Genomic DNA, 15,688 nt, shown 5'->3' on the forward strand with positions numbered 1-15,688 from the left:
TGAGTCAAAGGTGTACCCCGTGAACACTATGAAATACCCAAAAAGATCTCAGCCAAAAGTGTCATGACGAGACGGAGCTTCCAATTCCACGACTCAGCATCGATCTACTCCAAAGACCCGCTTACTGAATCTGTGTCTCACCAGTTGCAACATGATGAGGGTAGGTCCCGCTCAGGATTCTCGAAATGGTAATGTGCTCATGACTCCTAGGTCTTCTCATCACTGTCAGCTCTGTCATGGGTCGCTATATTCGCACAGCCATGCCTTGCCACGGTAGCCGACATTCCTGGTGTGTTTGGGTCAGTGCCACTTGTATCCGCGTCTCCCGTGGGTGATATCTCATCATACCTCAAGAGCCGGCCAAGTGACTTTGTTCATCCGGGTATCTGGCACACGCACGAGGATCTAGAGCGCATCCGCAATGGGATACTCGAAGACAAAGATCCTTGGGCGTCAACCTATGCCGTTTTCAGCAAGGACAGCTACAGCTTGTCAACCTATGAGATGAAGGGACCAAAGCCGGTCATCTCGCGTGGCAGCGTCAGCAACTACACGTCCTTCGCCTCCGACGCCCGAGCCGCATGGCAGAATGCCCTGATGTGGTACATCACCAAAGATGACGCCCACTGGAACCGCAGCACGACCATTTTAGATAGCTGGGGGTCTACGTTAGTCGACATTATCGGCACGGACCGGTCCCTCCTCATTGGCTTGGATGGCGATCTCTTCGTAAATGCCGCGGAGATCATGCGCTGGGAGGGGAACTGGACCGAGTCTGGAGCACGCTGGCAAGGCGGGTCTGGCTTCAGCATCCAGCTCTACTGGCTATTCTCACGACAGTCTATCCCGATTGGCCAGGCAAACTACGGAATGGCTAGTATTAAGGCGCTCCTGAGCTTTGCTGTCTACCTCGACGATGTTACTCTCTACAATTATGCCATCAATGAGTATTTGAACAATCCCTGTGCGGGGCTCTACTCCTTCTTCGACCCCGAGACGGGCCAAAGCTCGGAGTCCGGCCGTGACCAGAGTAAGTCACCCTCTATTCTTCGACGACAAATATGACTGATGATCGTCAAAGGCCATGCAATGTCCGGCTTAGGTTGGATCGCTCAGGCTGCGCGGGTAGCCCAGAGTCAAGGTTCCGACCTCTACAGTCAAGGCGACAACCTGCTTCTGAAAGGTGCAGAGTATACGGCCAAGTTCAACCTGAATGAGACCGTTTCGTATGATCCAAAGTGGTATAGGTGCGAAGCAGTTCTTGTCAATGGGCCTTGGGCAATCATCTCCCAGGACAAGCGAGGTGTGACGGCTACAAATCCAATGTGGGATATTCTGTACTACCAGTATGTTGTAAAAAGACAGCTCGAAGCGCCTTGGATCACAAAAGCTAAGCAAGCTGTCGGAGCTGAGAGCCGTTTGACGAGTAATGATCATCCTAGCTGGGGTGGGTTGATATGGGCTTATTGACCTATCTAGGATATGTCGCATGTTGGAATATACATACTCAACGTAGCAATCAAAGCAAGATAGATACAGCATAGTCAACGTTGATGAGATCGTTGCCTTGACAAGGAAGATTCATTCTTCAGAACCATGTATTTTGGCAAGGTTGTCGTAGGCCTTGTGCGGACACGCGTCTTCCATAGAATGGAGCCAGACAGCCAAAAGTGGCAAAATGTAGAACGAAGGTAGAGGAACACATCTTATGGTATATATGGGAGTGACAATAGAATATAGACAAGAATTATATGCCGTTGGAAGGACAGTATGAGCAATCGAAGAGACAATGGAATGGGAACTAATGAAGGTGGCTACCAAGGTGGCAGAAAAACGTGAGGGATGCAGATCAGTGCCAAGACGAAGTTCCCAGAAAGAGAGCAACTGGCTCCGATCCTACTCCAATCTGTAAAGAAGGGTACCAAATCCTAGCTGGTCGTAACCGCCGCTGGTTGTGCCGTAGTCGCCGCCACCTCCCTCGGCACCACCGGCTTCTTCAACCACGTGGTCGCGCATTTGCTCGGTCCAAGAAGCATTGAGCCCCTTGATGACACCGTAGTGATTGTAGAGCAGCTCCCAGATGGGTCGAAGTCCGCCACGTCCAGATTCGCTGATATTCACAGCCGTGCCGTGACTGTTGGTAAAGTTGGTAAAGGGGACATTAAATCCGAGGTTGTACTTGGCGGCGTACTCCGACCTTGGTCTCGTGTTAGTATTCATCTCATGTTACTGTGGTAGACCTTACTTACCCTGCCAAAATTCTGTTGTCGAGGTACGAAAACAAGTCATCACCCTGGTTGTAAGACTGTTGCGCAAAAACGCCCAAGAAAGCAAAGTCCAGCAGAGCATGCCCTTGGTCACGACCAGCCTCTTGGCCTTGACCAAGGACCTTGCCAGACCCTTCCTCTTCATGCAATTCCCAGATAGCAATCTTGATGGCACCATTGCCAGCACCGTTTTTAAAGTAGTCGACTGCCTCATTGTACATAGTCTTGTTGTCTGACAAGATTCCGATAGCCTGCATGGTGCACATATTGGCCAAGTCCCAGTTGGCCCAGTAATGGTCGATGGATGCGCCATTGTGGTTGATAAGGAAGTTGTGGTTCATGGGGTAGAAGACTCTCTGCAACATCTCGGTCATCGCAGACAAGCCGTCCCATCCCTCCCACCCACGCAAGATCTCGGCTGCGTTGGCGAGCTGGAAGCCATAGATACCGGAAGCCAGGAACTTGTCGGAAGAGCCATTGATGTAGATGAGCGAGTCACTCCAAGCATCAAGAATGCGAGCCGACGCGTTGGCGTGTGCCTCGTCGCCGGTGATCTTCCATACAATGGCATTGGTGTAGGCGGCGTGGGCGTCGCGGTAGAGAGACGGATAGTTTTCGGGGTTACATTCGCGACCTGCGCCGCCACGGCACACCGTTTCCTTGGGATTGGGGGTGTAAGCAGAGTTTGCGCGTGTCTTGAGTTTGCTCCAGCCGATCGTCCATGGCTCCTTCTGGGCGTTGACGAGGCCGGTGATGCGGTCAAAGTCTTTGGCAGTGTGAAGTAGGCCAGGGTGTTTAAAGGTTGATCGGGAAGAATTGGAGCAGAAGGCGTTTGCCTCTGGAGCCCATAAAGAAGCCCCCAAAAGGATGACGAGATGACTAGAAATGGAAGTGAATTTCATGTTGTCGATAATTGGGGCCTGAGACCAGCCCAAACTCTTTCGTGAACAAGAATCCAAAGAACTGAAGGTGCGATGGCCAAGATAATCCTAGAAACCCAAGTGATGGCTACATAAACCATTGGGTTATATAACCTAGCTCCTCTATCACGAATCAGAATGGACCCATTCTCGGGACTTGTTTCGATATCTGATATAAATTTACTGCCCATTTCTAGCGCCCGGGACTTATCCCGACCGTAGTGGCAGTATGTACTTTACTAAGGTAAAAGAATTGGGGTGGGATAAAGAACACATCAAGTTTTTGTCGGCCCCTTTCCAGGTAGGGCCCGACTGATCCTTGCATGCCGAGAACGAGATTTAAGGGGTGTGTCAGCTGAGACCCAAGGTCTATTGTGTGGAGTTGAACAGAGTGCCGAGCAGCCTAGTTGCAGATCCATGTGGCTGTCAACGCCATTGACGACCGGGGTCGCACGCCGGAAGCTACCCCGGACAAAATATCCACCGTATAACAGACACCAAAAAGACAACTGCGACAGTGTACATGAACATTCAATCGAGTAGATGCGTTGTGTTAGATGACTCACTCCACCCGCTAGAACTCTCAAGAATGCATGAAAATTATACAAGATATTATAGCGCTAAGCCTAAATTAGCAGCTTTACCAGATGAAAGAGTTCATCACGATTGGGGTCTTAGTTACGGGATTTGGAAAAGCTTAACCCATCAAGAGCTTGTCTTGAGAATGTGGCAATGCAAAGCATCTTAGACAGCTGGTGTTCATAAGTGTTATGAGAAAACGCGCGTGTTTAATTGAGTCTACCTGATAGTGGTATGATGAATCGAAGATAACTCAGGAAATCATGAGGAAATATCTAGTACTGGTACAAGCCAGACCCAAGAAGAGCAGAAGGTGCCAAATGAGCCGCCGCCGAGTTCAATGTTCCGAACTTTTCCAAGACTGCCGAAAGAGTGTTGTGAGCCGGCTGGAGGCCACCGTCTACCCATCCACCAAGGAATGAAGTGCAGTCACTGTTGATCAGGACCCGCGAAGTCTGGGTCTGGTTGATTCTCTCCCAATCATAGAAGAGAGACTCAATGCTAACATCCTGGCCCGGGAATCCCAGAGAGAAGGCACCGTACGAGTAGCGGTCAAGAGGCCAGTGAATAAGGTAAATATCGTCATCAGTGACGGGCTCAAGGAGGCTGGCATACTCAGGGAAGTCAGACTCTTGCATGATTCTGTCAATCTGGGTCTTGAGTTCAGTGAGAAGCTCCTTGGGATCCGAGATAGCCGTCATCTGCAGAGAAAGGTCCTCCCAGGCGTAGGTGACGAGGACCATGCCGTAGTCGGGGTGTCCATAGTCCAAAGTGTAGGTCTGCGGCAGGTTCGTGTCCGAAAGAATGACACGAGGGAAACCAGCCCCCTGAGTTTCCCAGAACTTCTTGGTGCGGATGAACAGCTTGGATGAGGCGGTCATGTGGAGATCATTAATGGCTCTCTGAACTTCCAAAGGCATGATCGGGTCCTCAGTGGTCTCCGAGACCGGAGTAAAGGCGTAGTTCATGGCGCGGTTGCTAGTTCCAACAACGACAAGGTCGTACTCGACGTTGGTGGAAACACCTCCAGAAGTCTCTCTCACACCAACGGCAAGGCCTCCGAGAGCATCGCCGCCGCCGCTGGTAACCTCGGCGACAGTCGAAAATTTGGTCTTGACACCGAGCTCAGTCGCCTTGTCCCAGATTGTCTGGGCAAGATCACGGATGCCGGCAGGCTGCAGACCGGAGTCGGTGACCTTGGCAAAGACAGCTTGGTCCGACTCGAGGCCGTTGACAACCAGGCGGAAAACGGAGTTGAAGCCCGCAGAGTAGACAGCGCCAAAGCCGCCAGAGCCGATTCCAAGAGTGCCGAAGCGCTGGAAGTCATCTTCGGTCCAGACTTCACCCCCCGGAACGTCCCACTCGTGGCCCTCGCCGAAAATGCGACGGAGTCCAGTGTAGAAGCTGTCGTCGCCGAAGGTGTCCAAGTACTTTTGCCACTCAGGAACAGCAAGGTTACGAGTGGCAGTGTCATTGGAACTGAGCCAGGTCGTAATCTGACTGCCAGCGGCCAAGGTGCTGCTGCCGCCGGTCAAGCCCTTTGAGATAAGCTGAACCCAGCCATTGTTGACCTTCTCAAAGCCGGTGGGAGCAGTGTTAGAGTCGGTCCAAGAAGTAGCCTTTTCCTGGTAGTAGACGATGGTAGGGACCTTGCCGGGGTCGGGAAAGTTCTGAATGAAAGTGTAGTTGAACTCATTGGCGTAGTAGTAAAGAAGGTCTTCCGAGGGAGGGAAGCGCATAGCGCCCATCTCCGCCACGTTGACGCCGTCAGCCGTGGGAAGGGACCGAAGTCGGCCTCCGACGCTGTCAGTCGCCTCAATCAGAGTGACATTTGCGCCGGCCTTGGCCAGGTTGAAGGCCAGAACCACATTGGTGATTCCGGCTCCGACAAGACCAATCGAGAAGTTGGAGGGTAGGCTGCCAAGAGGCTGGTTGATGTCGCCGGCTGCCTTGTTCCACTCAGAGTAGATGAGCTGAGGCGTGTCAACCCAGGCTTGAGGACGAGCCTTCTGTTCGGCAGCGCTGGATGATTGCCTCTGAGCCAGACGGGAACCAGAAGTGCTGCCAATAGGAGAGAAAGGAGTGCGCTTGTTGGAAGAGGCCTTGGAGGCGTCCTCACTCTTGAAGCTGAAAGAAGGGAGCATTTTGATTGTGGTACGTGAGTTGTTGAGATGCTGAGGGCCTTGTGAATGAGAGTGTTCTGAGTGAGACTGTGAGAGTGATGTCCTTCAAAAAGATAATAGCATCTGGGTGGGAGATGATCTTCTACTTATACATCGTGACAATCATACATATAAATATCAAACTCCAGGCTTTTCTGACAAAGACGAGAATGCCGACTGGATTGCCGGCTTAACCGCCGGCAAGTGTCTGTCTCCTTTCCGGCTGGAAGAGATATCGCCGATATGCTTCCTCACCTGCGTGCAGCTTGAGTTGCAATACATTCCACATCGACATGCAATAGGCAAGTTTTGACCCTGCCACCTAGGTTGACCAGTCTTCTCATGAAGAAAACGTGAGATTCTCTGAACAATGTCATTTTTCTGCCCGTCGTGGCTCAATCCTGGGTCGCTCGTGGTTCGAGAGAGAATTTTCGGAATTGGGTTCGCGGCGAGTCATTGCCGTAGAACTATGGAGTTAAGTCAACGTTCATTGAGGGATATATCTATCAACTTCGTAAGTCATCTCGCTTATTGGGACGTCGGATTCGCGAGTCTCCGAAGCGTAGGACGGGTCTACTTGGGGTCTACTTGTTTCCGGTAGTCGAATGGGAAGAAGAGCAGAGATCAAGCAAAGGTCAAGCCATGTGATGATGGTAGGTCAGTGTTCAGTACCAAGGCATTAATAGGCTTCGATAATTAGTACATCTAAACTACGAAGCATCAAGTGACTTAGAATAAAAACCAGTTGTATGACGTTTCCCGACCTGGTAAGACCCAGAGATTAAAGCAGGTTATAAGATAACGGAAAATAGTTTCACGAATCCTAAGCTGGAGCGGCTTGGTAGCTTGTCTCATTGAGCTTCAACCTCTCAGACAAATGCACTGTTTTCACAGCCTCTGTTACAGAGATGACTGTCATCGTTTGCTACCTCGTTGGTCTTCAAGGAATGCTCAGACCAGCTTCGGGGTTGATGAGCGCAGACCACTACCCCATTGACTAAGATGCTTCGTCAGTCCAAGGACACCTGGGGGCCGAGTTGACAATACTTGTGGGCATTTGTGGAAGACTATGAAGTTTGACCCTGACTCTTGACATGGATTGCTACATCTGATCCACTAGGCATATCCTGAACATATGCCAATCCACTAAGTAGATATCGTTCGACATATTCTCAGAAAAGAATTTCGGTCGTCTGACTGCTCGGGGGATGCTGCTTGACATATCAAATTTTGGTATCCTAACCATGCGATGGTCTGAGGGCTGAAGCTGGTGATGAAGCTACGACTTCAAGTAACGAAAGTTTGTTTGGCCTTATGACGACGCCCGATCTCTAGGTCTTCCCCTGACCTCTTTCATCGTTCCCACAAGATTGTGCCAACTCATGATTCATAACTTGTTTCTCACTGTGAGTGAACAGTAGAGTATCATCCCGTAGCGAGTGGGGCATACCCACGCATAGTCTAGGGGCATGGCAATTATAAGGCGGTTGCTTGTTTGCCCATACCCCCCGAGCAACGGACTTGGAGTATTGGATGAGATCCAGATTAGGGAATTACGCCGAGCTGTCAGATAACTATGTCTAGTGGGACCTATATCCGGGAGGAGCCGTTGCGGACCATCGACAAGGGCACCATGTGCGTGCGAAAATAATAACGAGTGGAAGAGCGGGCCCGCCCTCCATCAGTTCCCGACACGCGCGCGGGGTGTTTTAACTATCGCAAGACATCGTGGCAGCGGTTATTGATATTTAGGCTTGAAAGACGGTCAGTAATCGGGAAAATCAAGACCATCTGTGTCATGCTCCTGCATCTTGCAGGCATCTCGGATTCAAGCCGGAGAGCACCCAATGGCCTCCACACTTGAGTTATTAATCGTCAACTTGAATCCCATGCGCTTTCCCCATGTTAACTTCCAAGCCCCTGGTGAACATCCTGCTCTTTGATTCTTGTACCAGCGTCAACGGACTTCAGATGGTTGTAGTTTACATAGAAAGTGAGGAATGCAAGGTTGGGTTATCGTCGCGTATGTGCACGTGAACCTTCGACTGTGGGCAAATGAATGGGCCTGATTCCAGGCCGTTTTAGATTTGATACGACTCATGTTGAGATGACAGCCTCTGAACACCCACCTATCGCGGTTGTCCAGATAGAGTAACCCGAGCAAATGCAGAGGTCGGATATCGGGCCATCAATATCTCTAGAGATCAAGACTCTGACAAAAAGGATGAAGACCGGAAAAAGAGCCGTAAAGGTTATCCTGAGGAGCCTGAGAAGTCATCCTATAGCTCATTTCAAGAGACAAGTATTGTAAGTGAATAGAAAATGCTTTTCGAAATGAGATTTGTTATTACAAAGCTGTCTTCTTTCTTCAATCATATGGACACGTGGTATTCACTGCAAAGATTTCACGAAAGAGTCGCCAGACGTGATTTAATTGGATGGCTGAATGATATTTAATAGATTTATGTGGGATAGGTTTGGTGACCTTGGAAGGATTTACGGGCTTGTATAGTCCGCAGCACAATCCGCAGTAACCATGACCATGGCAGCCACCTCGTGGCCGCTCTGAAGTTCACTAAAAAATCTATGGAGCCATCTATGAGCTACCTATTCTAGACCTAAGAGGCAAACGCCTGCTTTCCTGTTAAGACCGTCTTCAAGATGCCCTTGTCGGCCAAGTCATTGACCAGGTTGAAGAGAACAAAGTCGCAGCCGCGCTTAGCCACGAGATTCACAGTGACAGGCATGAACTCTTCCTGGAAAGTCACATTGCTGAAGTAGGAGACTTGGCCAATGGGAACAGTGTAATCGGCATCGCCAAAGTAAGACGCCACAGTCGACCCAGCTTGAGATGTTGTAGGGTTCACAGGGGTTGTGGAACCAGGGTCGCTATTGAGGTCCTGGGATCGGAACGTAGGAATGCCGCCAGTTCCGACATCATAAACAAAAATTGCCTCAGAACAGGATGTGTCCGTGGAGAACAGGGTCTTATCGTGCCACAGGGCCGCATCGCGGGTCCGGTTCGCCATTGCCGCCTTGTAGACGTTGTCGTCAATGGTCAGGGAGTGGAATGCCCCGCGATACGGCTGGTCAAGGGGCGGAAAAGCCGGAGCATACTTTGCCAGGAGGGGCTGGGCAGTCTCCGTGATCAAGTCGTGTGTCCACAGAACAAGCAAGTCTCCGAGGATTTGCGAGATGGGTCGTCCGGTCACATTCTCGATCGTCTCAGTAAGGTTGACCTGCTCCACAGTGGCGCCAAGAGATGCCGACGCGTCGCTTAGGAACTTTTGAAGAATTGTCTCAGCGGCAGGGTTCTGCAGCGGGAGATGGTCGACCGGGTACAGAATTCGCTTAGGGAACGTACGCTCGTCGGGAACTGAGAGAGCAGGCAAGCCGTTCAACGACGTGTCCTGATGGAGTGAGGGGTCGTACCAAGCCTTCGCGAAGGTAGTCCACTTGACAGGGTCGCGACAGAAGACACCGGCAGTATCGGCATTGAAGGCATTTGTGATGATGTTCTCCATTAGGATCATTCCCTGAGAAGGTCTGTTGCCATATGTGCCCGAAAATGCAGCCGGCTGTCGCACCGAAAGACCAGTATCGGTACCAATGGCAAAGTCAAGCCAGTCGTAAGCAGCGATGGAGCAACCCGCTCCAGAAGAGGAGCCTGAGCAGCTTAGAAAGGTGTCTCCGCGAGGGCTGCGGGGATAGAACGCATCATTCCAGTTCCAGGGGCTCTGAGGGGACGCGAACTGGGCAGTCTTCTGCTTGCCGACGACAACTCCGCCGAGGTCGAGAATTTTCTGGAGAGCAGGTGCCGTCTTATCTGCGACGTCGTTGACGGCAGCGTAGGATCTGCTCCCAGCGGTCGTCTGGACCCCCTCAAGATCGTAAATGTCCTTCACAGCAACGCGCTGACCAGCCAAAGGTCTTGTGTCTTCCGTGCTGTAGAGTCTGGAAGGAACGGGAATCATAGGGTATCCCCAGTCTGCCTCGGACTGGGTGAATGCCTTGTATTCTCCGTTTGACTCGTACGTGCCAGTCACAAAGGTTCTGTACATATCGACGTACATGAGGAGGACCTTGCTGAGGTAGAGACTGTCTCCATCTGTTATGGCAAACAAAGGACAGGGAATAAGCGTGGAGTTGCCGCAAGTGGATGGCCCATCACCAGCACCGTAGATAATGTTGGATCCGAGACCTTCCAGATAGCTGATGACCGAGTCATCGAGGTCTTCGGAGCTGCTGGCACTGACAAGAACATTGCCAAGAAAGCCCTGAACGAAGACATCATCCTTTCCGAAAGAGTCATTGATGACTTGTTTCAGCTCATCTCCGGTGGTTGTGGCGGATAGAGCGGAGATGTATGTGAGTGGTCCCTGAGAGGGGTCCAGGACACAGGAGACGGTGAATATAGGATCCGAAGTCACAGCCAGATACTGAGTGCTCTCAATGAGGAAGGACTGGTCTTGAGTGTTTGACACAAAGGTGGATTGGAAAAGAGTGCCATTTAGGGGCGTAAGCGCTTTTGCTACCTTGAAGTAGAGTGCCATAAGGCAGAACGCGAGGAGAAAAGCAGGGAGCTTCATGATTCTTCTCAATGTCTTGGTTTGATGATCTGAGACTTGATGCTTGGAGGAGCGACTTTGCCATGTCTTTATAACAATACCTGACTACTTGCTGATGACCTCCTCAATTCAATCACTGCGGAGCCTGCTGTGACATCTCATGATCTGCTGCCTATGACACCTTGGAATAGTTCACAACAACAACGAAAATGCCTCACAATTATGAAAGACCAAAAGCCTGGCAATACCAAAGTTGAACAAAGACAGTGTTGTGCGTGTAGCTTGAGCATAAGTTTAGCAAACCCGCACCGAAATCAGTATACCCCGCCTACCAGCCCCTGGATGAGTTGAGGGAATTACATCCATAACGGACTTCTCCGCCATGTCAGGGCTGTTCCACAACAGTCGTTGTGATACCCTGAAGTCTAGGATTCCACTGAGAGAACTCTTGGTCGTACGTTGTTGCCTTTGTGAGCCGCCGACTCGAGGCATCCTAGATGTGGTAGCTCAAGTACTACAAGGCGTGGCTACTTTGGAAGATGACGTGTCGAAGATGAGTATCATGAGTCTCCTACATCTTTCTCAATAAGTCTGATCCAGGGCGGTATGTGCAATGATGCTGGCCGTCTTGGCCAACTCAGATGACTCGCACTGTTGTTTGGACCCTGCATGAAACACCAAGATGAATTGGGCTTCGTGCAGAACGAGCCACGTGGAGTGTCCCCTAGTCCCAGTAGTTAATGGCAATCTTTTTGGTGAACCCTTGAGTTAATCTGTCAAGGTTAATTAAGTACGATGGCAAGCTCGTTCTTGGCCCATAAGTATGTAAAATGACCACATGCATGCGAGAATTATAACGGAGTTGCGCCGAGCTGTCAAGATAACCATGTCTAGTGGAGACTTCGGGAGGGGCCGCCAGGGACCGCTGCAGGTTGGGCGGCTATCATTATGATATATCCACCTTTGACGCTTACGTGAGAAGTTGTAAGAACGCCTTGAACTTTATTGGATAGCGGAAGCTTTTCGATCTGATCAGATTGAACCGCGCAGATGCTCTATTTCCCGGTGCCAAGCGAGGGAGAGCGGGAGACGGCATCTTGCCGGGTGTCACCTACTCAAATACACTTTCTTGCCCGGCCGCGATTACGTGCTCCGTCAAGCGATTCTTGCACGAGGCTGGACAACGACTACAAATGGTACAACTGATAGAGTTTATTCAGGCGGAGAGCGCGCCAAAAAAAAGTCCTTGTATAGAAATTTGCCTTGCCTAAGGTTAGTTGTTCTTGGTGAGAAACTGGTCTCGGTGAGTGTGTTCGGTGAAGTTTGGTCGGAGTGGGGCCGGATCGGCTCAAGATGGCCGGACAGGGTGTTGATACGGACCCGATGCATGTTGCCTGGTCGGAGCATTGCTTCTTCGATGAGCCGCATTTGAGTCCTCCTTGCTTCACAGAAACCCGGGGGATTATATAAGGAATTTCAACGGACTCAGACTGGACTAGCCACATCACTACTTGTACTAATCGCGTCAACACTTCATCGCTAGATGCTTAGCAATCAGGCATCCGTTCTCGGAGGTAGTTTATAACGTTATCACCTAGCGGTACAACACAAGGGTGACCCATTGACCAATCCATCTCTTGACGGCCATGTCGCTGCGAATTGAATCATTCGCAGCTAATTACGAATCAACTGAAACGATTGACTTCCTGGGTGCATGAACTCATCCGCTGCATTGTGGCCCATGCCGAGAGGCGCAATACATCAGAAGTCATCACTATAATTTGTGAGAATACATCAAACGAAATGCTACACCGAGATAAAAAACGGACGGCGACGGACTAAAACCACCTCCCTCGGCAATACGCTACACTAAGGTAGCTGAAATAAGTAATAATGGCACAAAGCAATTTTCCACTGGGGGTCGGTTCCCTATGACAAATGAGCATTTTCGTCGGCCACGAGTTGCGCCGTCTTTAGTCGCTTATCCCACCGGTTTACCGCTAAATATTTTCCGGCTTTGCCTTGTACCCCCGATCTGCACTCTGGACCCGGGGCCGCAGGCGAGACAATCAAGTCTGGAGGCAAGACTAGAAATAAAAAATATTAGGATCGAAGAAGACAACTACAAATAAATAGCACATCATTCATGATCCCAAGATTACGAGACCAAGAGCATTGAAATCAAACCAGGTAATCAACATGGCATCCAAAACTGTTTTTATCACTGGTGCAAACGGCTACATTGGCAATGCCGTAGCCCGCTGCTTTGTGGCCGCTGGATGGAACACCTACGGCCTTGTCAGGTCTTTTTCGGCGGCAACAACTCTAGCTCAGGAGGAGATCGTTCCTATCATCGGAGCCATTGATGACCTCGACGCGCACGCCAACATCCAAAGCCATCTTCCAGCAAAGCTCGATGCTATTGTCTCAACCACGGAGAACATGATAGACTACATCCCGCACTATCAGAACACCATCAAGTTGCTCCGTACCCTCGGAGCCGCAAGTTTGTTGGCCGGCACAAAGTCAATTGTCATCTTCACTTCTGGATGCAAGGACTACGGCATCGGTCCGCACTTCGCCGGAGCCCCGGACCTGGCCCCACACACGGAGGAGTCACCGATCGGGACAGTTCCCATGCTCACCAACCGAGCCACGCACGCACAGAAAATCGTTGAACACAGCGACGTTTTCACTCCGGTTCTCGTTCGACCTACAAACGTCTACGGACGTGCCTCTAGCTACTACCAAGCCTTCTTCAATGTCGCTTCCAAGGCCGCCGCCGAGGGGAAGCCACTCATCTTGACCGCTCCGCCCACCACAATCCTGCATGCTCTCCATGTCGACGACTGCGGAGACGCCTATGTTGCCATCGCCTCTCACTCAAACGTAGCCGAGGTTGACGGCCAAGCGTTCAACATCTCGGCCCAGAGCTACGAGACGCTTGACAAGGTTGCGCAAGCACTGGTTAAGGAGTACCAAATCAAGATTGGACTTAGATACATTGACGAGGCGGATGCGAAAGAAGGGGAGACGTGGCCGCCGGGCATCATCAACTTTCCCCAGTGGACAGACTCCACAAAGTTGACTAAGCTGACTGGGTGGAAGCATCGTCGCCCCTTGTTCACCGAGTCTATCCACGTCTATCGCCTAGCATACGAGGCTACCAAGGCGGCCGGGCACGAGAATATCAAGAAGGTTGATGGCCTGTTAGAGGCTTGGACTAAGACCAAGACAGGACTGAACTTGAATCCAGGGAAGATGGGCTAAGGAGGGAATGCGAACTCAAGAATAACCTTACATCGTCTTGTCAGGCCGCAAAGATAAATGTTCACTTTTTGGGCTAAGTTCATAGTCGCGAGTTGACGAATCTCAACCTCCGTCAGAGCAATTAGACATCTGAATTAAAACCTCTTATTCGACTTTCTCATAGTCCTGTCCCAAACTTGGATAAAGTTCTATAAGGCGTGAATCTCAATCAGTCAACACGTACCTCGTATTGTTGAATAGGAATATGAGGTGCTATCGTAGTAGAGAACGTTGGAACTATGCGCGAAGGAGCTTACACGGTGAATCTGTTAGCTATTTGATGATCACGGTTTGTACGACCCCCGGCTCACGATGACTTCCAGACTCACTCAATCAGTGCCCAGGGCCCGCTATTACCAAGTATAAATCAATATTCTCACCAAGTCCTCTCGCCATGTGTGAGTGAAAGATCAGTGAAGTCATTTCAAAAATTGTAATAACTCCGAATCAACCTCCATCAGTAACGGTATGTCGTTGACTTATAAGTGTAGCTTGTTGCCACTGGAACTTGTATGTTTCATAGTCTCCGCTCGCAAGTCCATTCTCTGGGCTAAAGTGATAAAGCAGTCTAAGATAATCCAAACAAATGAGAAAAAAAGAGATTCATCTCCCTCACTACTTGTGCACATATGTAACGTTGAGGTCATGCCGGGCGGCATTCCCCACATTTGTTTTCACTTGAGGACTGATGCTCATGTTCCCGGAGGTTTGCATCCACTCTCTTTCTTTATTGTCGAAGAATCAGAAGATGTTCATCGCACAAAACCGCTGGTTGAGATGAAATAAGATGCGGCATAGCTTATGATGTCTGAAGGAAAGCGCAAAAATGTGAACTCAACGTCACAGTTGGACTGAATGCAGAAAAGGCTCCACCCCCACCATCCGGACATGCGACACCTTCGGCCTCGTGTGCCAAGCATTTCTTCGTCTTGTATGCCACTCTCGTATAGCCCCAAGCACGCTTCTCGTCCGGAGGGCGCGGCATGCGGATCTCTTTACATCCCAGCAATGATGTATGCGTGGAATACTAATTCCAGATTCAAAGACTCACGAAGCAGCACCATCGTCAATAGCTATTGGCAACATGGCGCAATATTTCAATCGACTTTCAAAGATCGTCGATCCTACCAAAGGCAAGAACAAAATGATTGCCATAGTTCACATAATCCCTACACAGCAGTTCGGAGATTGGATAAAGCGACCATGACAACTGCTGTTGGTGTTATTTCGATATCTTGCTCATTACATGTGTTCTTAGTTGCCGCATTTCCTGGTGCTGACAGTTCCGTTGATGCGGCCGTCTATCAAGACATGGCAGCTGTGTTGTTTTTTTGGCAGATGATGCCGACAGGCCTGCGGGCTCACGTTGGAGATCGGATCGTACCGGAATCAGAATGCCTGATCCAAGCTAAGGCGGAGTCGGGCAGCTTACAAACCACGTGTCTCATGAAGTCGCAGCTCGTCACTGGCTCACATCACCCTTCCCCGTTGGGCCGGCTGTTGGAGACAATGCTCATACGCTAGGGCTGAGGTCCGGACATTCTGCGAAAAAACCATGGTGCCCAGGGGTCTCCTCGTCAGCGAAAAGCATGGACATTGGTGTTGAGGAAACAAAGGCCGAGCGACGAAAAGCCGAGTTTCGAGTTGCTCAACTAAGTCCGACAGGTCCAAGTTGACTTGGCAAATCAGGGCAGGTGGGGCTGTTGCGATGGCGCAAGAGTTCTCAAAGGTGAGATGGCAGCTCTGAAGTGTTTGTAGACTCGTATTTGAGTCATCAGCGCAAAGCCTCTCTTGGCTATGGACAAGCCGTCGCACCTCAGAGGTGAGGACGTAATCTCGACGCGGCCTCGTGGCTGTGACAGGCTATAGCACTGAGCGTGCGA

General features: G+C 50.5%; 6 protein-coding genes across 6 annotated transcripts; 3 read left to right on the forward strand and 3 right to left on the reverse strand.

The window, feature by feature from the left end:
- Positions 1-151: 151 nt before the first annotated feature.
- CCOS01_00219 (uncharacterized protein) lies at positions 152-1,470 on the forward strand (the record flags this gene model as incomplete). Its single annotated transcript, XM_060448416.1, has 3 exons — positions 152-160; positions 211-1,030; positions 1,082-1,470. The coding sequence occupies 3 exons, from the start codon at positions 152-154 to the stop codon at positions 1,468-1,470; spliced, it is 1,218 nt and encodes a 405-aa protein (XP_060319854.1).
- A 426-nt stretch (positions 1,471-1,896) lies between these two features.
- Positions 1,897-3,169, reverse strand: CCOS01_00220 (uncharacterized protein; the record flags this gene model as incomplete). The annotated part of the gene is made up of 2 exons (XM_060448417.1): positions 1,897-2,197; positions 2,250-3,169. 2 exons carry the CDS (start codon positions 3,167-3,169, stop codon positions 1,897-1,899), a joined length of 1,221 nt encoding a protein of 406 aa, XP_060319855.1.
- An 872-nt stretch (positions 3,170-4,041) lies between these two features.
- On the reverse strand, positions 4,042-5,910 carry CCOS01_00221 (uncharacterized protein; the record flags this gene model as incomplete). Its single annotated transcript, XM_060448418.1, has 1 exon — positions 4,042-5,910. The coding sequence occupies one exon, from the start codon at positions 5,908-5,910 to the stop codon at positions 4,042-4,044; it is 1,869 nt and encodes a 622-aa protein (XP_060319856.1).
- A 2,636-nt stretch (positions 5,911-8,546) lies between these two features.
- CCOS01_00222 (amidase) lies at positions 8,547-10,517 on the reverse strand (the record flags this gene model as incomplete). The annotated part of the gene is made up of 1 exon (XM_060448419.1): positions 8,547-10,517. One exon carries the CDS (start codon positions 10,515-10,517, stop codon positions 8,547-8,549), a length of 1,971 nt encoding a protein of 656 aa, XP_060319857.1.
- A 2,178-nt stretch (positions 10,518-12,695) lies between these two features.
- CCOS01_00223 (NAD dependent epimerase/dehydratase) lies at positions 12,696-13,766 on the forward strand (the record flags this gene model as incomplete). Its single annotated transcript, XM_060448420.1, has 1 exon — positions 12,696-13,766. The coding sequence occupies one exon, from the start codon at positions 12,696-12,698 to the stop codon at positions 13,764-13,766; it is 1,071 nt and encodes a 356-aa protein (XP_060319858.1).
- An 894-nt stretch (positions 13,767-14,660) lies between these two features.
- CCOS01_00224 (uncharacterized protein) lies at positions 14,661-15,329 on the forward strand (the record flags this gene model as incomplete). The annotated part of the gene is made up of 1 exon (XM_060448421.1): positions 14,661-15,329. One exon carries the CDS (start codon positions 14,661-14,663, stop codon positions 15,327-15,329), a length of 669 nt encoding a protein of 222 aa, XP_060319859.1.
- Positions 15,330-15,688: the final 359 nt, after the last annotated feature.

The sequence above is a fragment of the Colletotrichum costaricense genome, assembly GCF_030867565.1.
Source record: "Colletotrichum costaricense strain IMI 309622 chromosome Unknown Scaffold_1.1, whole genome shotgun sequence".
Taxonomy (NCBI): domain Eukaryota; kingdom Fungi; phylum Ascomycota; class Sordariomycetes; order Glomerellales; family Glomerellaceae; genus Colletotrichum; species Colletotrichum costaricense.